The 27,677-nt window shown below is 34.6% G+C and overlaps 1 protein-coding gene and 2 long non-coding RNA genes across 3 annotated transcripts; 2 read left to right on the top strand and 1 right to left on the bottom strand.

Moving 5' to 3' along the window:
• Positions 1 to 3,460: 3,460 nt before the first annotated feature.
• Positions 3,461 to 6,219, top strand: LOC127844012 (uncharacterized). Its single transcript, XR_008032506.1, has 3 exons — positions 3,461 to 3,673; positions 4,151 to 4,336; positions 5,043 to 6,219. It is a non-coding gene; the product is annotated as an uncharacterized LOC127844012 (long non-coding RNA).
• A 344-nt stretch (positions 6,220 to 6,563) lies between these two features.
• On the bottom strand, positions 6,564 to 10,337 carry LOC127844016 (uncharacterized). Its single transcript, XR_008032512.1, has 4 exons — positions 10,269 to 10,337; positions 9,692 to 9,771; positions 9,061 to 9,275; positions 6,564 to 8,744 (listed from the first exon to the last, which is right to left on the bottom strand). It is a non-coding gene; the product is annotated as an uncharacterized LOC127844016 (long non-coding RNA).
• Positions 10,338 to 12,917: 2,580 nt separating this feature from the next.
• LOC127843974 (uncharacterized) lies at positions 12,918 to 26,385 on the top strand. Its single transcript, XM_052373900.1, has 10 exons — positions 12,918 to 13,006; positions 14,739 to 15,760; positions 16,536 to 16,706; positions 16,911 to 17,083; positions 17,926 to 18,067; positions 20,231 to 20,327; positions 21,534 to 21,706; positions 22,627 to 22,778; positions 23,135 to 23,403; positions 23,721 to 26,385. Exons 2-10 carry the CDS (start codon positions 14,741 to 14,743, stop codon positions 24,431 to 24,433), a joined length of 2,910 nt encoding a protein of 969 aa, XP_052229860.1. The 5' UTR covers positions 12,918 to 13,006; positions 14,739 to 14,740; the 3' UTR covers positions 24,434 to 26,385.
• The last annotated feature ends 1,292 nt before the right edge of the window (positions 26,386 to 27,677 follow it).

Raw genomic sequence — 27,677 nt, 5'->3', positions numbered from 1 at the left:
CGGCAACGTACAGTACGGTTTATTTGTCAGAATTCGTGATGCATTTACCATTCGCTCTCAGAAAGCAGTTTTACCCCAGGTGTACATATATTTTCTTGTAGTTTATGTTGGCAAGTAGCTGTTTGTGGTCATTTTTCATCACGAGGCAACCTTTCCCAACAAAATGGTACATAGTTTACGAAAATCGACCGCCATTTATGCAATTAATCGCTTAAAATGTTGATGACGGTGATTTTTCTGTGTCAAGAGATACCTACCTTGTTCATATATATCATATCAGAATAAATTTTTTTAGAATATATATATTTTTTGTCAATATGATAAAAAATGTTGTTTTATGACAAATTGATAGTGTAAAAGTGACTTGGCCACGCGCCCTACACCTGTGAGTTTTACCCGTGATCATGAGCAATAGTTGGGTAAGTTGCGGTTGTTATCCACGAGGAACACGTTTATTTGACAAATTTAACGTTGTTGCGATTTAACTTTTCAGCATTTTAGCTAATTGTTACTGGTTTAAGCTTCGTCTGCACTCACTTTTTCAATTCTAATTTATTCCCTTCACAACTACGCTCCCGATAGGGAAAAACAACAAAATACAACAACGTATTTTTGGTTAAGTCGTTGGTATGACCGACTGACTGATACCGTGTATTACTCCTCTCTTCTCACGCATTTTATATACGCATTTTATATACATTCCACATATGCATTACACATACAAGCATACAATATATTTCATACAAATCCATACATTTTCATAATCCACACATAGTCATCAAACAAACATAACAGCATGAATACAAACACTCGCTTTCTCATTTACAACTATCATAAAACGTAGTCTACTACAACGCCAGGCATACTGTATGCCGGCACGAGTCCCTCCTCGTGACAACATAAAGGCAGCCACGCCTATCAACGTAGTCTACAACAACGCCAAGCATACTGTATACCGGCACGAGTCCCTCCTCGTAGGCAACATAAGCGCAGCCACGCCTATCAATATAGTCTACTACAACGCCAGGCATACTGTATGCCGGCACGAGTCCCTCCTCGTAGGCAACATAATGGCAGCCACGCCTATCAACGTAGTCTACTACAACGCCAGGCATACTGTATATTGGCACGAGTCCCTCCTCGTAGGCAACATAAAGGCAGCCACGCCTATCAACATAGTCTACTACGACGCAAGGCATACTGTATACCGGCACGAGTCCCTCCTCGTAGGCAACATAAAGGCAGCCACGCCTATCAACATAGTCTACTACAACGCCAGGCATACTGTATGCCGGCACGAGTCCCTCCTCGCAGGCAACATAAAGGCAGCCACGCCTATCAACATAGTCTACTACAACGCCAGTCCTACTGTATGCCGGCACGAGTCCCTCCTCGTAGGCAACTATAAAGGCAGCCGCGCCTACCAACCTAGACTGCTACATCACCAGGCATACTGTATGCCTACACGAGTCCCTCCTCATAAGCAACTATAAAGGCAGCCAAACATATTCTTCCGGAGACCGAATCCCACTTTGGGATAAATAATATGATACTGGTTTACATGTATATATTGAAAACATTGAATGCATCCTCCATGTGAGCAAACACATGACCTGTTGTAAAAAACACAATCCTAAATTTCAAAATAAGCTCGTACCAGGATAAGAAGCATGTAGATTTAACTTTTAAACAACAACACTTGTTATGTTACTTTAACTATTATTCAAAACAAATTAAAAATAACGTGTGTATCGATCAGTCAATCCCAACGCTGAATGACTGAACGGATTAACTCGGCCACGAGGAAAACGCTCTCTTACAGAGCCACCTATCGGATCTACATTGACAAGGGAAAGTAGTTTTCGTCTAATTCGCACGTGCTCAAACGACGAAAACAATATTTCCCTTCACAACGACGCTCCCGATAGGGAAAAACAACAAAATACAACAACATATTTTTTGGTTAAGTGACTGAACTAAAAGAACGGGCTTGTAAGTATATTACAAATAATAATTGGCTTATTATAGAATACATCGATGGTTATAATCCAAGTGACATTGGAACCCTAAACCTCTCATCAACAGAGCTTTTAACATAGCCGTCTTTAGCTATCAACATAGTCTACTACAACGCACTCGGCCATCTACCGTTAAGTTTAAACAGCATGTCACGAATGCCATTATTAGCCGCAGGAATTGCGCAACCAGCTATAAAAGAGTGAACGCAATATTTGCTAATGTCTTGAACATGCGGTTTAAATGCCAATTTACAGCAATTCTCTAAGTGTGTTATAGGACAAATACTTGTTTTCTGTCTGAGCTACTCTACATTATTAACTTGATATACAATAATAAGAAACCTCATATCACACTGATAATAAACCATCGCCGATACCGGCTTGTGAATACGTCATTCATGTGAACATACGTTCAAACTGCATTCCCATTAACACAAACTCTTTTGATAAAGCTAACATGCGAAATTTAAGATCCACATTTCCAAAGATGCCCACACCATTTCTACATGGTGTATAGAATTCTGTGTTGGAAGGCAAAACTACAAAATCTTGAACAAATGATATAACCAGACCATTTTCATTACACAACAGTGGTCAATAATTTGCTGTTTTTATGTGCAGCTTCTTACACATATCTACCAAGTCGTAAATCAAAAGGTGATTCACAATCTTTAAAAAACATCAAAATTAAAATCAAAACCTCGTTTTTAACATGCGTGTTTGTTAACCCATATCAGATCAAGAATGACCATTCTGTAAAAACACGTCGTTATACGTATCATTAAACATGCACATGCGTTGCATGCGAATAATTATATATTATAAATACCCATCAGACGTCAAGCCTAAACTTAAAATCATACAATTGCACACTTTTAACTACACAATTCAAAAGCACAAGCCCAAGGACGCCACGGCCCTCACAACCGCCCGTCCGCCGCCGATGCCAAAAGCTTACAGGGGACGCCCCCCTATGCCCATCCACCACGCCAATTTGCGACAAGTACATAAAGTGAAACATTAGTTTTATTAACAGCAGCTGCGATAATTACAAGATTTATCCATTATCACAAATTAAGAGAAGTGCACATGACTTCATGTACACCCCAAACAATAATCGGTGGTAACGAACGATTCAGGTTTAACCGCGAGCGGGATACGCAACCCCACTGCTCATTTTTCATTTTTCTTTTAAAGGGGCTTGTTCACACTTTGATAAATTGACAAAATTGAAAAAAATTGTTTCGGATTTGCAAATTTTCATTGTAGTTATGATATTTGCTTTAAAAAAAAATACCAAATTGTTTCCATGCTCTAAAATTTCCATTAAATGCAACTTTTGACGATTTGAAAACCTAAAAATTATAAAGCGTCTCAGACGCGAAATCAGTTATTTTTAGTCAGAAATTGTGAATGGGATCCCAACTAGTATACCAGAATGCAGCCTGCGCATGCGCGCTGCGCTTATCCGCTTTTGGTTTACAAACAATGCATCTCATTTCTGTGATCGAAAATATAAAAAAGAGAAACAAAAGCCGGAGCCAGCGACATCGCTCGAATTTATTCAATCTTGGCGACAAGACTGAGTGTTTGCAGAACCATAGGAGTATCGTTGGAAGAGACGAAGACAGGGTAATGGCTTAAACACACGAATTGTAAGTCATATTTTAGAAGCTACGTTTAGTTTTTGGCAAGTGTTGCCTGTTTACAAAGGAATTTTAGCAAAAGTTTGGATAGGTATTTCGTTTTATTGTATGCATATTTTACTCTCCAACGAAACCAGATACGCACTGATAACATAATTTGTTCATTGCGCGTTTTAAAATAAGCCTTTATGCGCCTATGCCAAGATGTTCGTATCAATTTAATGAATTCGTTATAACTTATAAGGAACACTCCAACACGAGTCAAATGAAGCATGAAATTAATGATAAATGATGAATTATGAATGATTTATTTATATATTATAAAATATACTGGTATGCAAATGTATATGTTATATTATGTAATAAATTATCATGATATGATTATATGATTACACAGTTTATTCCCTGATTTTAACATCAATTTTGTTTTTTCTTTAAATTGATATGTGATCAATTTTATAATCTAATACAAACCTTCTTTTTAAGGTATTTAGGAAGACGTGCCGGCCAAACTATTGCAAGTTTGACTGTTCAGCATAATGTTAGAACAACAAACTCTTCACCTATGCACGGTCATCAGCCCCCGCCAGGTCCTGGCCTGTCATTTGTGTCACAAGGAAGTACCACACCTGGTCATGTGTCAGGAATTGGAGAGATAACAGCTTACTTAGAGTATGCAAACAACCATGTCTTAGCATATTTTAATTGATAAAATAATATATTTATATTCAATAAGATTCTATGTGCTTCCTAAAGTTCATTGGTAATATAATTGCTTTATCATTTTTTTACCAGAAACTTTTTATGTTATGAAAACCAGAGGATATCCGATAGCTGGTTTGTTTTCTGAACCGTTCAGATAACTTGCATGGTGATTGGTCATGAAATTATTTGAATGCCATTCTCCTCCAATCTCTAGTTGTACAGTAATTGTCAGTTAGTGACTCAAGTATGATAACTTCATCATATAATAAGCTCATACTGGTGAATCAAGAAGCCAAGAAAAGTATTGGTAGGTTCATAAGTTTATACTGGTGAATCAAGTAGCCCAGAAAAGTATTGATAGGTTCATAAGTTAATACTGGTGAATCAAGTAGCCCAGAAAAGTATTGGTAGGTTCATAAGTTAATACTGGTGAATCAGGTAGCCCAGAAAAGTATTGGTAGGTTCATAAGTTAATACTGGTGAATCAAGTAGCCCAGAAAAGTATTGGTAGGTTCATAAGTTAATTCTGGTGAATCAAGTAGCCCAAAAAAGTATTGGTATGTTACCTGATTGGCATGATATGAATAAAATAATGTTTAAAATAGCAAACAAATTTCATGATAAGTTTTAGTGTACATTTCAAAATTACAAATATGCTTATATGTTATTTCAGAGTAAATTGAAGGCAGCCAACAATTGGACGGTGGTGCCAATCAATGAAAAGAAGGGATACACGTACATGCACTGAGTACACAGAGATCATCAAGGAAAAAACCCTTCGATCAAAGTTCCTTTTTGATTCAGCTTATCCAAAGCTGATTGCCTCTACAATTGCCCCTTATATATCCACCTGCGGCTAATGAGGAGCTGCAATATCCAATAGGTCAAGGGCAAGCAACCCAGAAACAATATGAAGATTTACTCATACAAATTGGTACATGGTGTATGTAACTATGTTGTTTTAACTAACTTCAACATACCATTATTATGAATTAAAAAATTGACAAAGCTGAAATCAATGATAACTGATTATGGGTAGGAACATGTTGTGTGAATTTGGCAGCATGGTTTTATAGGATGTATACCATTGAGTATAAAAGTGCATGTGTGACCCTTGCTGTTTTTTCAGTCAGAAGATGACTTTAGTATTTGAAATGATGCTTGAATTTATTTGTGTAATATGAAGGCGTGACCAAATGTGTGACATTATGGTCGACTGTCCTGTAATCATCATGGTGATAAAATGTGATTTTAATAAGTGAACTGCTTATAAACATAGGGCAGAAATATCATTGATAAAATACTGATGAACATAGCATACAAGTGCCCTGAAATGCCATGAGAATATGTATTTGAGTTTTAAGTGTGTACGGTATTGTGAATTTTGTTAATTGTTTTGTTATAAAAATATAGGATCCAAAGTATTCAATCATAGATTACTCTGAAAAAGAAGAATAAGTAAAAAACTTGTCTGGCAAATAACTACATAAACAATGGGCCAAGTTCCAGATTTTTTTGTAACAAGTCAAGACCATTAACAGAAATTGTTGACTCTTATAGGTGTTATGTATCATGATTTGTGTTAAGTTTTTTATGGGAGACCCATGATCAAACATGGTGAATTAATTGTTTTGTTATTACAATAGAGGATCCAAAGTATTTGATCATAGGTCACTCTGAAACAGAAGAATTTGTGAAAACCTTGTCTGGCAAATAAATAAATAAACACTGGGCTCAGCATTTTCCTGATTTTTTGTCACAAGTAAAGACTATGAAAAGGAATTATTGACTCTTTTAGGTATAAGTTACCATAGTCAATGTTGAGTGCGTGCTGCACACCACATTTGTTTATGTTCCATTAATAATGACATCAAAGCACAATGCTATATATAGATTATGTATTGTTTTCCATTGTTTATCAGTCTATAAACAACCATTTATTGTAATAGCCTTACATAAACTGTCATAAAGATGATAAAGTGCTGTTTATCCATAAATAAAAAATTGGTGGAATTCAGAAATAATTTGATCTGTCAAATGTTGAAAGTTGGAAACATTTATTCAAAATGTTATCAATTATAGTTTTGTTTCATGAATACTCAGTATAGAGTATTATGTTTTGTGTTCATTATGATATGGATTTTGTTGTTTTGGTTTAAAATGTTTTAATAAATAACATGAAGAAATAAGAAGCTAGTTGTTCAATTTTGATTTATTATTACATGTATATTACACAGCAAAACATTACTGCAAGAATGTTAAGTGAACACCTTATTATAATACATGTTGAGTTCAACACTGAACAAAAGAATATGCATCAATTAAAAACGACTCATAATACATTATTATCAGGGATCATATTTTTTTCGGTTTTGACGGTCCTAGACCGATTGGGGTCATGAAAGACCGATTGAAAATCCCAAACAGTCGGTCCGATTCTGTTTGCTATTAAAATTGCCATGTCATGAAATCGATTACACAGTGTACATGCTAACACACCCTAATGACATTCTTTTCTCAAGTAGGTGTGATAAACCATTCGCTGCAGTCTCTAAACCGGTCAGGGCCGGTTTATTGCACGTCAGACCAAGAATCAAAAACTCGTGAACAGCGGATTAAAGACGCATCCGAAAAGACGCGTCTGAATGCACGCGCTGTAACTAAACAAAACATGCCGATACATTTTCCACCAGCGTAATAATCCGGTAATGTAATTATGCATGAAAGTCGCGGATCTGATCAACAGAACAGCCGAAAGTTATTTTTATTTACTTCACATAAAATAGTACACAAGAAAAATAATAAACATTGAATAAATCTTTAGTAAAACCGTGTTAGAATCAAAATAATTCGTGTACTTAATACTTTGTTGTTGAATAACTCACGACCGGAAAATCAGATGCGTGGTTTCAAATGCTTCGCTCTCGTGATTAAATCCATACTCATCTTAACTATCGTACGTGGGTTATTTGACAACAAATTATTTCTTAATTATTTGGTTTGTTGTTGTCAGTAGCCAACCTACGCACAGACATTTGTTTGGTTCAGTGCATGTTGGTAAGATATTATCGAGTCAACAACAATTAAAAACATCGACTTACACAGATTAATAATATTGACAACGATGAAAAAAGTCTGTTAAAACATCACACGAAACAACAATGAAATACCAAATGATAAAGCCAGTAAAACTCGTTCCGTTTAAAAAAATGCCGAAGGAAATTTTACTTGTACATGTATTATACCACCTTCATGATTGGCAAAATCAATGGTATATATTTTAACGTAATTTGTCATGATTTCGGACACACATTTTCGGATACTTTTCCCCATTTATATCCGGACCGATTGATGTTGCGGGAAAATATGATCCCTGATTATTATATGAAACTGCATCATGATTCAAAAGTTAAAGAGCATATAGACAGCTAAAACCTAAATAGGTGAGCCTTGCCCTGGGAAAATGGGGCTTAATGCATGTGCATAAATTGTCGTACGAGATTAACATGTGCTGATCATACCAATCAGGCAGACAATTGATGCCTTATTGTATTTTTTGTTGAAAGGGAGAGAGAAAATCCAGATAAGGCGGAAAGTGTTGCCCCTGATTAGCCTGTGCAGTCTGCACAGCCTAATCTTGGAAAACCTTAAGTACATGCATTAAACCCCCTTTTCCAAGAGCGAGGCTCAAATATTTATTAAATGATTAATTAAGTCTTCCACATAACATCTTTTAAGAAACTTTCAGTAAAACATGTTTATTTGATGACAGGCACGGCAAAATCAGTAGTAAATTCATAGTATTAATTTGTGTTACATTATAATACTTACATATTGTTGCTGGTTATAAATGTGGAAAAAGTTTGAATATGCATTACTAAAATACATGTTAATTTTCTAAGAACTGCCCCTTTTATTTAAGGAATACTGTATGTATGCCCCTGTAATATTTCTGACAAAAGAACAAGATAAATAAATAATGATTAATAGAACAGTAAACTTGGTTTTCATTTTGTATACAAAGGATAATTATGTTCTTATTACTTACACTATATTGAAAGAAATAAGATTACATCATTTAATAAAGAATGCATTACTGAAGCTTCAAATTTAAAACAACCGTTTATCCACTTAAATGTTGCAAGCATTCTTAAACAACAAGACTAAAAAAGCTGTTAACAATAATTTTATTAACTACTTCTTTTCAAAAAAAAGGCAGGTACAGTTTTGTTGTCGTCCCGTTGAAGGTGTTCATGTATCCAAAGGATGTACTGTGATCAATCTGTGTCCTCCACATCTTCAGTGCCAACACGTTGTTCTGAAACGTTTCCTGGATAATGAGGGTGAGAGGATCAGTCACCACTTAACCCTTTTTCTGAAAAATATGAACACATAAAAAACTCAAAACCCCTTGCTAAATCTATCTATCTATCTATCTAGTTTTACGTGTTCTATATTCATATTACAAGCAACAATATTTGATAAAGATAAAATGCATTACTAATTCGGTTAAACAGGCCCACAGACAAATAAAATATTTGATATAGATAAAATGCATTAATAATTCCGTTTAACAGTCCACAGAAAAATAACATATTTGAAATAGATAAAGTGCATTATTAATTCTGTTAAACAGGCCCACAGAAAAATAAACATGAAAAATGGGTCATATTCAACAACAGTAAACATACTGGTCTCTGGCTTGTACAGTATTGTCAGGCCATGCCACAACAAAGCTCTTCTTCATCATGTTCTACCAAATGGACAATTCTTGCAAACACATCATCATGGTTAGCTTGAGGATGGTCCCAGCTGGGCCAGGACAGGCTGTCAGTGATAACTGTTGACTGTCTGGCTCCTTCAACAGCTCCTATGCTTCCGTATAAGTAAGGTGGTCTATGATATCCTTGAAAAGACATTTTGGATTTAACAATAAATGTTTTGAACATAAAGCTAAGAATTTGACACAAGATGTAGCTACATGTACATATAGAATTTTTTATTTTTCATGACACCATTTTTTAACATTCCTGTCAGATTTTTTTGTAAAATTTCAATATTCACCTAGTGTAGTGTAGGATCATTTTTTAAATTCTTTGCTCATGTAGCAACACAGTTTTACATACAAAGACTTTGTTTTATATATCAACAATTAGTGCGTTGAACTTTTTTTTCTGTTCCCATTCAAGAATATTGTGAAATGACATAAAAAAATTTTAATGAAATCTCAACTTGCCTGAATATCTGAAAACATTATCTACAAATTATTTCAATATTCTCAAATGAAATCAACAGAAAAAAAATGCAGCTAAATAAGTATACCTTTTCTGTTTCTTGTACCAAAGTGACAAATTCCAGTGATCCCTTCTTCATAAACTTCTTGGTTTAATTATGGTTGTATCCTATTGAAAAAGTAAATACACAATTTAAACCACTTTTTAAAACTATTTATGGTCTCTATTAAAAAAGTGAGTTGTAAATATGTGGTATTATTATCTAATAAGTTTTCTTCAACATTAAGGAAATCAAATCTTGAGGATATTCAAAACAATTGAAAAAAGAGGAATATCCAGAATATTCTTGGCTTTTACAAATATAATGATACATGCATTTCAGAAGACCTGTATTTGATTTATTCAAAATACAATGTACTGTTGAAATACACATTTATTTGCGCGAATACTAAAGTTAATTCTGTATTCAACTTGGCTTTTAATTTTAGTCTCTGTCTGTAACTCAAGTGTAAACGAGAGAATCAGTATTTACGCGTTCTGTGATGTATATGCATATACTTATGTAACGAAAACGAATCATTTGATCAGTTATACTATTTTAATCTACTTTTATAAAAAGAAAATCATACGCACTATTGAGTTTTACAATAAAAAACATATTTTACCTTCTTCTTCCGTGTTTGACAATACAGATTCCGCCATATTTGTTGTTGTTGTTGTTGTCACAATGCGTGTTTATATTTAAATTTACATTTAAAATCTATATTTAGTCGGGGAAAAAACCGATCCAAGGGTCAGTGGTTCGAGCCTTGGTGCGGCTTACTTTTTTCTTTCTTATTTTAACTTTATTTTTGTTTTATACTGGAGCACGTTATTTGCGATGTTTAAATTTATGAATTTAAAGCATTAAATGAAAAACTTCAAAAAATGCAATTTAAGTGTGAACAAGCCCCTTTAATGGCAGGGGGACGTATGAGGACCCATGGCTCAAGACCGGTGTCTAGGTGCCTTCATCACCTCCTGAAACCTCTAATTTTAGAGAAATCCACAAATAATCAGCTGTTTCTATATCGCAAATGTTTAGTATTCTTTATAGAAAACCATGTAAATCCCATTGTAAAATGTCCGGAACCAATACCCTTCTCAGATCACAAACAATGTTGGGCCTCATTCAGTACATGTAAATTATGTATCTCGTCTTTAACATACATTGTTGACATGTTTTATCAATATCACAAAATTGTCCTTTCGTGAAAAAACATACAAACAAAATAATTATGTAATATAAAATAGATGTTAACGAAGTGAGAGCCTATGGGAGAATTACTACACACAACCTAAAACTTTATCACGATTTCCTCGTGCAAAACCTGACCAATAGAAATCGCTTATATTTCACTATAAACTTGTTATAACGCGTTACACAACATTTCACACTATACGTCGATAAATAAATATAACTAACACGACAGCCTATACCGACACATCGTACAGCGCTTACACGCACGTTTCCACATCTCGTGTTTAACAATCCACAGCGGCTTCTATAAGACATGCGCGATAACCGCTGTACGACTCAGCGCATACTCATTAACGAGTAATCTCCCTCCTTTGAATAGAGGGTTAAGTTTAACAAACAGCATAAGTCATTTAGGCAAGCGCCTTTATCATGATATAGTTATTATGATAACCGAAATAACCTCCCTCGGTAAATAACACATGACGATTTAATAGATCATGATTCATTTAGTAGCTCCGGCAGCAATAAAACCTCTCCCACCAAGATTTCAGGAAGCGCGTTTTATCATCTTCATGACTCTGAAAGAACAGATATTCAATTATTAACACACATTTCGTGTTGATAAAAAGTTCAACTTAAGAACACGCATTCAAAAAACCAAGCACGTGCTCAAGCGATAACAGAACTCTGTAAACAGCACAAAATTCTCTCCATGCGGAGGATTTTGCCGCTTCCGACGGCGACCACGTGTTATGCACTACACCGCTGGGCATTTCAAGCTCATATCCTGCTAAACCAGTGCTGCTAGCGTCAATTCTATTACAGCCATGGCTTACTGCGAATGATCGTACATTTAAACTTTGTAAATGTTCTTTCCAAATCGAAAGTTGAACCTTACTTTCTTCAGACGTATTAATGTAAAAGTTCCAAAGTTTGGCTTTATGTATGTCTATGTTTAAACACGTAGTGATAATTTGAGATACCGTCCCGAGATTAATACCCATAGATATAATTTGACGCACAAACCTAGCAATTGTTTAGCACATAGACATAGTTCAAAATTTTTAAATAATCTTAGCGTCTGTAAAATTTAATCGGCTTTACACCCCATTATAAGCATGATTTGTCAAATTTGGGCATCAAGCGGGATAACAACAAATCTGACTTAATTTCTCATGACATAATTATTTTATGTCTTTACGATGCCAATGTCATCATCTGATCAATCTTCTCAACCAATACCTAAATAATGTGTAGGTATGTGTATGGCTGAACAATATCCACAAAATGATATGCAGGCGTTATATCAAAATTAATCATCCAACAATCTTTTTGAACGGATTTTTATATATTTTAAATAACGTCTAAAATGAATCAGTTAGATCCAATATCTTTCCAAAACTTAAATTGATTTTTCAACTTTCGTGTAATCAGTATTTCTTTATGGCTTTGTTCGTACTCAATATAGCTGTCATGAAATATGTCCTGACTGTAAGCAAAGATACCAGTAAACAATGAATACTCATCTTTTAAATCTATATCTGTTGTAACGGGATTCTGCGAGCTGTGGCTACTGTTTGGTAGGGACGTCCGGCTGCGGGAGCCGCCGGGTGTACAGACAGTTGTATTCGATTTTGTGTGTGATTTTTGCACAAGCGAAACAGGGACCATTTCCGTCTTTTGCATTTCCCTTCATGTAGTGTTTCCGCCACGTTGCAAGCTTCCGGAAGTAACGGCAGCTGACGGCTTTTGAAGTGCTTTCTTATTCACGACTGTTTCGACTCGGCTGATGATCCTATTTTCTGCTCACGCACTTCTACTTAAAAGTTCCATAATTAAGCTATTCGAGTCCAATTTTTCAAGAAAAGAACAATCATCGCTAGACCGCGTGGTTATGTTCAAAAACCAAGTTAACGTAGTGAAAAAATAACGTGTGTATCGATCAGTCAATCCCAACGCTGAATGACTGAACGGATTAACTCGGCCACGAGGAAAACGCTCTCTTACAGAGCCACCTATCGGATCTACATTGACAAGGGAAAGCATTGTGTACACACCGGTCTTACTGACTGACCTGTGTACTATCGCGAAAGGAATTGTGGGTAGCACTACTTTTTCAACATGGCTGCCGATTGACATCATCTCAGTTTGTCAACGTTCAAGGTAACAATATATGAGTATACTGATTGTCAGTTACAATCATGTAAGTTGTAGTTATTATTTATTGTTGCATACATTGTTTGGCTGTAAGTTTAATTAGATGAAATACGATAAATCACCAATAAAAAGCTATTTGATATATTACATTAACTGTCGGTGTCAATGTCATAGTAATGTTATATAGTATTTTACAACAATGAACCACACACATTAAAGCTGTAGTGAAATAAGGTCACTTCCAACAGCCTTGCTGTTGGGCTAGCTCTTGAGTGTCTGACTACCACTCTGGAGGTCGTGGGTTCAATCCCCGGCCTGAGCCCAGTATTTTCACATTAATGGCGACGAGGCAAAAAAGAACTGTGAATGCGGGAATGGGTCTGAGCTGTTCAATGGTGTCTGGGAGGGCCATGCGGATGCAAGACATGCTGTAGCGGGCGAATCTGGGCCTTGAAACATTAAAAAGGGGGAGGAGTGTAGTGAAATAAGGTCACTTCCAACAGCCTTGTTGTTGGGATAGATCTTTAGCGCCGTGGTTAAAGTGTCTGACTACCACTCTGGAGGTCCTGGGTTCAATCCCAGGCCTTTGCTCAGTATTTTCACATTAATGCTAATTGAAGATGTTTTCCCATGTACTAGTAATTATTTTCTCAGATTGTAAAATAATTTATTACAGCAAAATGAGTTGCTATATTGCTCAACATGTATATCACACCTTTATTCTAAACTAAAGCATTTACACATTTTCATAGGTTTGAACACATATTCTTATGTGGTACTACATGTAAGTCTCCGAAAGTGGTATGATATTGTACAGTCAGTCCACCAGGTTAGAATAACCCGGCAAAAAACTTTGAATTTTTTTACCACGATAATTCTTTCGGGATTTAGTGTTAATGTGAGAAGATGTAAAAATAAAGGGTAAAATTTATTTGTATGATAACAGATTAGGCAAGACAGCATATGCAGTTATTTGTCAAAAATAGCCAATTAAAGTTCACCCTTTAGAGAATTATTAAAAATCATTTACATAATAATAATATAATTAGTATTTCAAAACATTGTCATGGCATTTGTTATCAATCAGCAAAAAGTTTATTTGAAAATTATAAAGCCTCCTATATCCATATTCACATTTCAAAACATAACTAATTCAATCAGTTCCAGTTAACTTTTTGCTGCATTTATCCCCCTGTAAGCATAATACAAAAGCTTTCTTGCTTAAACTTTGTTGATTTATTCCTTTACCTTAGGTATACCCTACTTTGGGAACATGACCCATACCCTTGAAATTGGGAATTGAAGTGTCAATTCACCCTAAATTGGGTAAATATTATTAGTAAAATTTCTAAGTTAATTGTTATAAAATAGAAACTGAAACCCTATCAGAAAAATGGTTATTTCAACCTACCAGTCCTTTTTCTACACTGAAAATCTTTTTATTTCTATACTTTGAAAACTGAAACTATCCATTCACCATTGGGAATGTTTTTAGTGGATTTTGGAAAAAAGGTATGTTTTGCCATTGGGAATATGACTGAATAACGGCTATAAAATCAGCATGAAAAAGCCCTGCTTTAACTATGCTGTATTAAGTGTATGCTTAAACATCATTTGTATATAGTTTATCTAACAAACTTGATTTGGCATGCGGTGGTTAATATCCAGTTTGAAGACCACAAGCCTGTGAAAAGGTCATGCTCAGATTTTGTTAATACTATGTTATTGTCTTTTGTAGCCATGGAAACAGCAACTCCAGTAAAGTCAGTGAGGGCCTGTCTAACCTGTAATCGTTCATCTCAAGGACATTTAAAAAACTTAAGAAATGTAGCTATGCGATCCATACTACTGAAAAAACAGTTTGAATGTCTGGGCTGCAATATTGAAGACCTTGTGAAAGTAGGACATGAGAATCTGTTGGTTTGTGACACATGTTTGAAAATATTGGACAAACTATCAGAAATGAAGTTGAATTTACAAATGAACATGAAAGAACTAAAGAAGAGTGAGGATAGAACAAAGAGATTAATTATGCATTCTGTTTCTCCAGTAGTTAAGAAGTTCAAGGACACAACTGTACCAGTAAAATCTAGAAAAAGTTCAAGGGCACTTTTTAAGATGCCATCTCCATCTCCATCAAGATGTATTGATTCAGTTATTAGTCCAAAATCAGGCAGCATTGATCATTCATACTCTGGTATACCAAGCAAAACAAAAACACAAAGCCTTGACCATTTGTATTCAACAACCGTAAATCAAAATGTAGATCTTAATAATCCATACAGTTTTCATAAGAAGAAAATACTGATGCCTCCTGAAATTACTGTTAACGAAAAGAAAAGTGTCATAACAATATTTGAACAATCATCAAAAGACACTGTAAGTGTTAATACTGTTTTGGAAAAACTTCTTGATCTCCCTTCTGTAAATGAAAGACTATATCTATGTTTATTGCAACGACTATCTGGAGAACTAAACAGGATCTGTGGAACAAAAGACAAAAGTGTTTTAAGGACAAAGGTGTCAGAACTAGAACCTGAAACCTTTTTCAGTGACATTGTAAAAGAAATGCACTTGAAATGTCCGAAGGTGTTGCAGTTTCTGATAACCCTGTCTTGCCCAATGGATCTTGCAGTTCCAGAGAAAAAACATGGTATAGCAGCTATGTATTCACTTGGCATGTACTTACGGAACAACCACATGATTGCCTTTCAAAAAGCTGTTGCTGCATCATGTATAAGATATAATGCAGGGAATGGAGTAAGTATGTTTATTCTGGCCTTAAAACATTAACTGTAACAGGGATATAAATTAGCTTTAGCCCAAATTAGCCATGGCCCCTAAAATGTGTGATGGGCTAGTAAAATTTCAGAGATAACTCCTATATCCACTACACAAACAGATTAAAAGAAAAATGTTGGGCTAATGGATTCAAAATGTTAGTTTATAAGCCTGTGAAATGGTTGGCATTTACATTCTGGATTATGTATGTGTACTTTATTATAAATTTATATCATATTTAACAATGTATTATATGTGCAGTCATGTTCTTTCCATTTTGCTGTAACAGCTCACACTATTGTGTGAACTTTTTTTAAATGTCTGTTATAATTTCATACAAAAATGTGCACATAATGACGGTATTAAAACATAATTGTAATGTGCATGAAGATTCAATCAATGGTTATCATGAATGCCTGTGATGTATCTGTAGTTTAAAGTCACGCTCCATAGATGGCTTTTTTATATAAATATATATATATTAAACTACTAGTCTACATTGTAGATAAGGTTTCTATTTCTTCTCTTACCAATTTAAAACGGACATATATGTACAATTAGTCATACATGTACCCTAGAACTTTCAAACATACATTTTTTGGTTAATACAAATTAGTTTTAGTTTGAATAAAAATCATTTATGTTCAAAGCAACCTATGCCAATGTCAAACATATTGATTTAGAGTTTATGGAGTGCAGCTTTAAGTGTTGTTAAATATCAAACAATGCTTGAGATTTCAAATTTCATTTCCAGCTCATGGAGTTTTTACACAACCTGGGAATGTCAATACCTACAAAAAGCAAGCTGCCAATGTTGGATGACCTTGGACAAATAAATGGTCGGGATGTACTTTCTGCTTTGGCTATTGGGAAAACCATCAAAATCACAGTTGATAACATTGACGGGCACATAAAAGCTTATCAGGTTAGGAAGTTAATATGTTTGTAACTTTAATTAAGCTGTATAATTTTATCAATGTTTTACTATTTGTTGCACTTTAACAATATTTAATATATAAATATATATTTAATATATAAGAATAATTTTGATAAAAAAATGAGAAAACAACAATTAAAACAGATAGAGTCTGTACATTCAACAGGAGCAATATGAATTTATTTTCCACAGGTCAGGCTTGGTAGTGGAAACAGAGATTTTCACTACACTCATTGGTCGATCCTTATCGACAGATTTGACCCAAGAGATCTTCAAGGACTGAGCACACAACCGAAACAGATAACTGCCCAAGGACCTGACCCTACCATCTTCTTTTTGTCTTCAAACGAACATGAAGCATTAAGGTATTCATTTATTTTCTCAACTTGATTGAAAGTAGCGCAAATACAACATGTGAGTGAAGAAAAGAACAATAAGAAACAGTTAACCATGTTAATTGAATTGCAACCTTTCTGTTTGTAATCCAGCAATACATTTTCAATTCAGATAATTACATAAGGTAATGTTCATTTTTTATATGTGAGTGTTAGCTCACAAATAATGTAGAGACAATTTTTCAAGTCAGTCTGCATTAAGTACGCTAGGAACCGTTACCACTACCTGTATGGATAACTGCAGTAAAATTAAGCTGACGATCCTAGCCTATCCACCGCATCTGCCTGTTTATAGTCTCCACTGGTACACTACAAAGTGTGTATGTATTCAAAAGTATTTAACAGCTTGTAAGACAACATTGGCCAGTCTAGTGTTTGTCATTGAAATCTGTACATATTGGCTGCTTTCAAGGAAAACGGGGCTTAATGCATGTCATAAAAGATTAGCCTGTGCACACAGATTAGCCTGTGCAATGTGCACAGGCTAATCGAGGACGACACTTTCTGATATTGTGGTGTTTTTTGTTTAAAGAGAGTTTCTGGTACTGGGATGACAATTAATGCATATGCATTAAGCCCTGTTTTCCTAAAATGAAGCTTAAAGCTTTTTATTAATGATTTGAAAAAAACCCACATCTTGACCAGTGCTTTAAGACAAGCTCTTTATAAATTTGAATGGGTTGTGGTCATTTCAAACTTGCGATATAAAAAGCTATAACATAATTTTGAAAACTGAGTTGCGTCTAAGATTATACAACAGCAATGCCGAACAAATTCAGTGCCTTCAGCGCTTTGATTTTCTTTATTTGTAGGAAAAGATGTACTCAGCTTGTCATGCGGATACTGGTAGAAGAAATACAGCCATTGTCCATGTTTTCTACGGCAACACCTCGTCTTGTGGACCATAAATACAGACAAGTGGTTGATAGACCATCACAAGTTCATCCAATGTTTGTAAGTAGGACAAATAAATATGATTTAATGAATAATGGAATTGGCTAAATGAAAATTTTGTACATTTTGACAATTAACTTCATTATATGTGACCGCAGCTGGGAAAATCAGTCTTGTGGTCAAAAATCACATTTTGACTTTTTGGTTAATTGAGATTCTGTAAACATTGTAGTTTGCAAAAATGACCAACCCTACAGCTTTTTGGTAGGAAAAATGGTCACTTTCTAGAATAAAACACACTTAAAACATTATTCAAACAACAAGCAAAATTGTTTTAAAATAGGAATATTCTTTTAATCAAATACCTGTTAACAATATAATCAAGTAGCAACAGAATAATGGACATGTTAAAAATACACCAATTATGTTGCCATGTTAACTAATCACCAAAATACACAGTCTTGTCTTTTTATGCAAATGAATTTACTAATAATAAGTGTTTACTAAAAGGTTAACACTTAAGCAGCACCCTGTATAACTTAAGTGGTCCTAGATATTTTCCTAAAGAATATATATATATATATATATATATATATATATATATAATAATTCAGTGCTCACGCTGCTGCCAGACATTATCGCCAATGGCGATTATTTTATCCAACTGGCTATTATTTCTTAAAATTGTCTAGAAAAAATGGCGATTATTTTTTCCTCCTACATCAAAAAACAAATTGCCTCTTCATGTTGTCCGGCGAATGCGAAACGCCTGCAAATCGGGCCATCAAGCAGGAAAAATCGATAAACGAGATTACCTGTGTACACACTCGACCCTGTGTATCAAAAAACATTTGCCTCTTAATGTTGTCCGGCGAATGCGAAACGCCTGCAAATCGGGCCATCAAGCAGGAAAATCGATAAACGAGATTACCTGTGTACACACTCGACCCTGTGTATTGTCATACACGCGTCAATAACTTTTGCGACATTGTGGCCTGGAGCGTTTTTCTCAATCAGTGTCCGACAGCAGTGATATATTTCGGAAAAAACGTTTTTAATCTCCCCGTGCTTTACCAATTATCGGTAACTGTTAGATCTTTGATAAATTTTCGCCAATTATTATTTAATCGTCATGAAATCGCCGCTTATATTGTCGGCTGGTTTAGTTTTTCACGCCGTTTTTTCTGCAATTAGATTACGTTGAACATTGCTTGATGAAATAATTATTAAATCACCATCAACTAATTATCCCCGTAATTACCGCTGTTGTCGTCTGCTTTAACATAATGATTTCAATTTTTAACCAGGTAACCTGGTTTTTCCGATTCAAAGGGACCCGGCATATTCCATGGCCAGCAAACACGTGTTTGGAATTACACTGAGGTGGTGTATTTTAACTCACGCGCTGTGACGTTAATTGATGGAATAAATCATTTACAATTGATATTGGCCTCTGCCTACAATATTGCGGCCGATGGCAAACGTCGTATAAAGAGATAAAGTAGTCGAACGATATGCACATTTTAGATTATGCATATTAATATTTTATATTATGCATATTTCATGTGCAAAACGCGTACAATTTTTCGGATTACCGTTTTCGGATTCTGTATTTTTTCGTCGATTATGATTTATTTTCGAAGTTCATAATAGCAAAAATAGAATGACAAATACACATGCGGTGATACGGAAGGTGTGGTTGATAATATTTCGAGTTGTATTCACCAAAAATTGCAATTGGAAAAACTATAAAAAATAGTATAGCCCAGGGCTCTGGGTGGGTTGGGGCCTCTGCCCTTAATTCTTATGTGTATGTAACTGGAGCTTAGATATGGTTTGTTAAGTCACACCCACAACATTGAATGTATTCTTTATTGTAAAGCCATGATAATATTTTATAAGAAAATGACACACTGATATTATGCTTGTTTTTAAGTATATATTTATATTATAACTTAAAACCAATAGATATACATTTCATAAAACATAGATAAAATGAGATTCATTGTTTTTCTTTTTTTTTTGCCTTCAGTACCGTTTTGCGGAAAAGTCCGCATACGTATGTTTTGGCTATTATTTTTTAAGGAAAAAAATTATGGCTATTATTTTCTGAAGGCCAGAGTGAGCACTGTATATATATATATATATATATATATATATATATATATATATATATACTAGTAAATAGTTAAGAACTAAGCTACATGGATTTTTTTTAATTAGGTGATCATGAAAGACCCAAAGTCATTACCTAATTGTGTTCAGATAATGGACACTATATTAGGAACCATAGAGTCATTATATACATCTGCTGGGAGAGGTATTTAGTTTGAGTTAGACCACAGTTTCCAAGTTCATGTTATTGTTGTTTTTCCATATTCTTTACAGGGCATATTTTTGAGGCCGAAAATTTGACCCCAAAGGTTTATTTTTTCCCTAATTTGAAAACAAATTCCCCCAGAAAGAAGGAAAATGTGCACAACGTGTCATGCTTTTGTTGAAATATTTACATAGTCCGTTTTTATCAATTTCAGTTTGTGTTTTTATGGGGTTTTTGTGTCGGCTCAAAAGTCTCGTCTTTATTTCATTAAAGTCAATTGAAAAATAAGATACTTTACATGGATTTTTAAAATTTTCAACGATGTTTACACTTTCCTGCTTCGCGTACTAGTAAAATATGACGTAATAAGCATGTGTTACGGCCACACTTTTGCTTTGCTTTAGTTATATACAATGTATGTCTAGGGAAAGATCTAAAGTAAAACAGGAGGGTGCTGCAACCTGCTCCTTTTTTGTTCTTCCCTCCTGCCCCTCTGTTCTGGCCAACAAAAAATTATGAAAATATTTAATTTTCCCAAATATTTAATGAAAAATGCAGCAGATGTGCTTTAAACCCTTGATCACATGCATTTGACTAATGAGTACCCTGGATATAGCAAACTAAAAGAAAATTTTTGGTCCAAATTTCCACCCTGCTCCTTTTATGCAGCACCCTGTACCATATCGGATCCTAGATCTTTCCCTAATATGTTGCAACATATTACAGTTTAGTTGCTTGATAAACTGTTTGAAACTCTTTTCAGTTACAATATACATCATTATGTTATACACTATTCCCATTCTACAAAAATATTGGTGTCAGAAATGGTATTTATTATTGCTAATACTAATGAAAATGTTTTACTGGCTTTCTGTTTCACAAACACCATACATATTAAGCATTTTTGTTTTATATACATAAAGCTCAAAGTTTTCATTTATGAATACAATAACAGAGCGAAAACAAGGAAAAAAGTTAATTGTCTTCTCCATTTATAAGTGTCTCTATTATTCGGAAAAATACGCACATAACACTTAAATTCTTTAATCACAGTGTCCTAAACATCAGGCATACCAAATATATTGTATATCGGTAAAGAAAACATAAACAACTAAAAATACTACAAGAATGTGCATTGAAACAAATTAGTATTTTTATGAAACAAATAAAATGCAACAATTAATTATTTGTTTTGGTTATTTTCAGGTGATGAGTTTAACAACATGGCCAGTATTCCCCTGGGTGGTGATCAGCTGACACGGGTAACATTTGATTCGGCACGCGTTCTGAGATCTGGTACTCACAGTCGAACAGAGAGGTTTGACCAGTTGTCTCCAGTCATCGAAGAACTATTTCATGTTCAGCAAGACTTGTTAGAGGTATGTGAATGGTATCTCTATAGTGACAGTTTTCATATAGGCTAATTCTTGTTTTGTATTAGTCAACTGTTGTTTGAAGATTCTTATCACAAATGCTACAACACAAGTTGTTATCAATATTTTCACTTTTTGAATATCCAAAACATTCCAGCATTAATAGTCTCCTGCATTTTGAACTGTTCTTGCAATATTGTATCATTTGCCGCTCTATTCCTGGTCGATTTCTTCGTATGTCAGTATTGTTATAATACATAACTGCCGTACTTGGTAATCCATCCCTTCCGGCCCGGCCAGTTTCCTGGAAGTACTTTTCGATGGAAGTTGGTGGCTTGTAATGAATAACAGTTCTGATATTTGGTGCATTTAGTCCCATTCCAAGGGCTACAGTTGCAAATATGAGTCTGATCTTCGAATTTTCTTTGCATAGCTCTTTGACTATGTGTCGTTTCATTTTTTCTGTATATGTTTGGTGGTACTGAGCAAAAAGTCTGTTCTCCGGCACGGCATCTCCCACATACTGAAGGTCACCCATTTTTTTCTCAAAGAAAGCATAGACATAGCTTATTACATATGTGTCCGTGTACATGATAGTAAGTTGATATTGATGTTTTTCTTTGATAAGCTGTTCAGCCATAGGAGTAAGGATCTCATCCAGATGGTCTTGTGTGTTTGAAGAAGACGGTCGTTCAGTTTTAATATATTTAATGTTTGGTCTATCAGGATTCATTGCTATTATCTTTGGAGTTTTAAGTTGAAGACTTGCGCATATCTTCTTTTGAGCATCTGGTGAAGCTGTAGCAGTGAACACGAGAACAGGAATGTTAGTAAACCTTGCCAAGAGATCAGAACCTATTCTGCTGAAGTCTTGTCGAAACTGCTGTCCCCTGATATGAAACAAAATGTGTGTTATGTATTTTCAGAAAATCATCAAAACCTTCTACATACCAGAAACAGCTCGTGAAGAGGGATCACTTGCCCAGTACAGAGCAATTCTTCATAGAACAAACGTTAATGGTCAAGTTAAGGCTAATGGATATGAATCACACAAAGACTTCCTCATTACTATCACTAGGTTTCTACACTTATATGCTGTCATTATAAATTAACATTATCATCATAAAATCCGTTAACTGTGTTGGTTCTTGCTTGAGCAAAATTATAGAAATATATTTTGAATGCCTATTAAGAGATTTACATAGAAAATTGGCACTTCAGTGTTATGCATGACTGTAGTTGTTTGCCATTTGCTATTACCAGCGATTCAACATAATAAATGTTGACACAGTGGTTTCATCATTTAGTATAAGGGCTAACACAGGGTTGTTAGAGTTGGTGATGGCTCAGAGTAATACAATTAACAGTAATGTCTTAGGCCCTGTCATTGTAGCTTTTATTTTATTGTTTGTTAATTATTTTACATCTTTTCAGAGCTCTTGTGATAGAGTTAGCTTGTGAAAGATGGGGGGCTGATTGCAAGACAGACTTGGGGTCTCTGGTTCCGGAAGAAGTGAAGACTTCTAATACCAAAGGGAAGAAGCAGTGGTTACAGGAGCAAGTGACCAAAGTGGTGGATACACTGTTCTGCCCATACTCTGCTCCAAAAGATGCTAAAATATACCTTCGGCGCAGTGGCCATTTGTACTGTGTTACGGTGCCTTCAAAAGATGTCGGGAAAACCATTGATCTTATAATAAATGGTAATTAAATATAAATTCTTAATTCAAACCCATATTTGACCTTGACCTAATTTGGGCTTTGTTTCACAAAACTCACTAATAAACATCCAATCCAGATCATGTGCATTTACTGAATGCCTCGTCTTGATTTTTCTTTGTTTTTTTTATCAAAAATATTATATTATTTCCTGGTATGTGTAACCTTTAATTGGAAACTCGCTTTTTTAACATATATCAGTCTAATCAGTCAGAGGTAAATTACAACTAATTGTATCTTTAAGTTATTTGTTTATGATGACAGCTTTTCTATTGTAAAAATAATTTTGTTTGGCTTTCAGGTGAAGCTGTCCGCATAAGAGTGCCTGAAGATTGTAAAACTGACGAAGCAGAAGATGGTGTGTTTTCATACAGCCTTGGGATTGTCAGAGTTGCAATGGATTTTATCATGTTCAATGATGCAATAAAATCAGGTGATATAGACATGATTACAATTCTTATGAAACGATTCATTCCACTGTTTGTAGGATTGTCATCCTACAAATCAAAGTATGCTATTGAGTGTGTCAACTTCCTTACTAAAACTGAATGCCTGTTGTCAGACTTTGAAAGTGCTAGAGTGAAACTGGGATTGTTGGTCAACAGAAAAGGCCGACCAGGAAAAAACAAACCAGCAGACATGGAACAGGAGAATAATATTCGTCTTGTCAAACACGTAATTAGAGGACTTGGAGCCGGAAAAAGTGATAAAGCTATGCTAAGAATATCGAAGGCAGCACCTGTAATCAGTGCAATGGTAAATGGACTAGAAGGAAGCAAGACACATAAAGATAGACACTCCAGAAAGTCAATATCAGAAGATATTTCAAGATTAGGGGATGCAATTCGAAAAATAAGGCCTTTCAACTATCAGAAGGGTAGACAAATGAATCCTTTCAAGAAAATTTCATCAAATGTGATTGGTGCTGTGAACAAAGACAAATTAAAGGACTTTATAATCAGGCACAGCTCCAGAGCAGTTAATAAGCTTGCTTTTGATGACAATGAAGACTAATAAGGGATGCTGTTAATGCCAATAAGGACTCGTTAAATTGATTTTTGTAGTCAGATCTTCAACACTTATTTTTGCAAAATTGAAAAAAATGTGGGTTTTTTTGCTTTTTGCTATTTGCACTAAAGTTTTGTATCCTTCTTTAACTTAAGTGCACATGAAAATTAAATTGTGTAAAAAACAACATAAAAAAACACACCTGAAGTCTGAGAAATGGTTTATGGCGCTTAATATTAATGGAACATTAATATTGTTTTGTAACCTGTAAAATAAATCATGTGTACATATTGAGCACAGACCATCAAAAGTTTGATTTTAGCAACCAGCAATTCCTTCTACCAGATGCACAATATTTTGATATTAATTGTTGAAGAAATACGTATCAATTGTCATACCATTTACAATTTTTACAGTCTGATTGCTAAAATATGTCAGAAAAAAAGTTTTATTGCATTTACTGGACCTATAACCATGGCATCACATAAGAATGCATGTTATTACATTTATGTAAAAAGACAAGAATTCTACTTTTCATCTAACTATATAACATCCATTTTTTCTCTACCCAAATATCAGAAGCAAAAACAGTGAGAACTTTCTATGAATAGTTGTCACCATATGAACTTACTCCACTGGATATTTTTACCCAAAATTGTTGGAAAACATTAGTTACTAGTATGGCATTTGTATTATCAGGTTAAGTATTTTAAAAGGAGAAATCTTTTTGTGAGGGCACATATGTGCAATGGAGAGTGGTCTACTTCACTCATAGTAATATGTGATTGATGAAGCATATGTCAGTCTTGTTCATGCAATCATTTTTATGTCCCCGGATCGAATGATCGGGGGTATATTGTTTTTAACCTGTCTGTCTGTCTGTCATTCTGTCCCAAAACTTTAACCTAAAACTTTAACGTAGGTTAAAGTTTTGCAATAACTTTTGCAATATTGAAGATACATGTAGCAACTTGATATTTGGCATGCATGTGTACATTTTGTATCTCATGGAGCTGCACATTTTGAGTGGTGAAAGGTCAAGGTCATCCTTCAAGGTCAAAGATATGGATTCAAAGCGGCGCAATAGGGGGCATTGTGTTTCTGACAAACACATCTCTTGTTTAGATATGAGAAATATGCAAACACTTCCTTATTTATTTTCAATTTGTGTTAACTATTAAAAATTGTGTAGCTTTTAACTTGTTTTGCATGATTTATTCATTATAATGTTTTAAAATAGCCACTAGTGACAAAAGTTGTGTGAGTCTTGGTTGTTCTGGTCATGAGTGACACGTTTATTTTCTTAGCCTAACTGTGAATAATATTTTAACGTAATATTATAAATAAATTTGTGTTGTACTTTTCCGTGTATATAAATATAAGTACATGTATATGATAAAACTGTTTTGATATTGATGAAATTGAGGTACAAATAGTGTTATTAGTAAAATTTCCTGTCTTATTTGAATTATTTAAGTGAAATTCAATATGTGTTACTTAGACTTTTGTCATTCAATCTTACAATTGTTGCTACCTCACCTCATGTCAACTTGTATTATTGAATGTTTTTTATTTGTGAAAGAAAAACATGACATAAAATGCACAGGATTGGAAATCAATTATCTGTCAGGTTAAATGAGCCAGAGACATAGGTCCATAATACTATCCCATGGTTTTGCTCTTTTCAGTATGAAAGATTTTCAGTGAAAAAAATATGGATAATGACCCTGTTTTAACTTATTTTAAAAACTGTGTAGTTCTTACAAGTGTCAATTCAGAGTTGTTGAGCAGAAAACTGTATGCAGTGTCTCAAATGATTGTCAGCTGACCATCATTGTCATAATCATAAACCATTATAAAAAAGTACAGCATTATTGATGTCATTATTGTGTTTATCATTATACCTCTTTTGGACTTATATATGTATTTTATGTATTAATAAACACATATTATTCAGTTGTGTGTGTTGTTTAAAAAAAAAATGCATCCTGAAGTGATCACCTGGCCCCATGTTCACAGGATCAAGTGCCAAAAGTTATATCGGGATCAAGTACTATCGTAACTCAGTCATACTTCATTAAAGATTGTTCTTCATTAACCCTTTGAGCGCTGGAACCGGAATTTGAAGGCCTTTGCAAACAGTTTGGATCCAGATGAGACGCCACAAAACGTGGCGTCTCATCAGGATCCAAACTGTTTGCTATTCTGATAGTATTCTTTGAAAAAAAAATCGAAGAAAATGCTAATTTTAAAAATTTAGCAGACAACATTTTAGCAGACGACAAATTTCCCAGCATGCAAAGGGTTAATTGTTCAGAATATCAAACGGAATACACATGTAAATTTTCCAAGCATTTCAGTAGTTGAAATTGAAATTGGAATTAGTATGTGATCCAGGATCAGTTTGAGGATCAAATTTAAAATCAAGATAGGTGATATAACTGCCAAACTCTGGAGTATTTCACATATCTTACTCATTGAATATCTTCATATTTGCTTAGTGAATGGCTATAATCAAGTAGGTGAAATTTTGTTGGTGAGGTGACTTGGAGACCTGGATCAGGGGTGGATTAGGTAACTGTTTAATCACCATTTTTCAAGTGTTAAATCTACCAGCCATGTGTATATGTATTAAACATCAGTATAAATAATAGAAACAATTACCATTCCAGAATCATGTGTGCCTCGTCTACAGCTATGCACGAAATTATTTTTTTATTCTCCAAATTTTGTATCAAGGATTTCCCCGTATCAGTGCTTAAAAGCGCCTCAGGGTGAGAATACACCAATGTGAACTTTCCATCAGCAGTATCGGACATAGGGACCGTTAATATTACATCTCCATCTGATTTAGCACCCCCTTCATCACCATCATCATCAAACAATGCTTGACCACCCTGACAGTTATAGTCCACACAACAGGCTTGTACTCCAATCTTTTGCAGTGCAATCATCTGATCTTGCATAATACTGTTCAAAGGTGTCAACACGATGCAAACAGACTTCTGTAGATTATAATAATCTTTAAGGATAAGTGGTGCCAGCTGGTAAATCAGGCTTTTACCATAACCTGTTGGGAGTATAGCCATAATGTCACGTTTTTCAATGACACAAAGTAACGCTTCGATTTGCAGTTCCTTGAGTGGCATGGGAAATCCTCCCTTTTTAGCAACCTCAAGTATGATATCTCTTGGACTTGCCATGTTTACGATTGAATTGTAAAAGCGAAAGTAAGACAGATAAACATGTT

The sequence above is a fragment of the Dreissena polymorpha genome, chromosome 9, assembly GCF_020536995.1.
Source record: "Dreissena polymorpha isolate Duluth1 chromosome 9, UMN_Dpol_1.0, whole genome shotgun sequence".
Classification (NCBI taxonomy): Eukaryota; Metazoa; Mollusca; class Bivalvia; order Myida; family Dreissenidae; genus Dreissena; species Dreissena polymorpha.
Note: the sequence above shows the minus strand (reverse complement) of the source record. Positions and strands in the feature narration are given on the sequence as shown.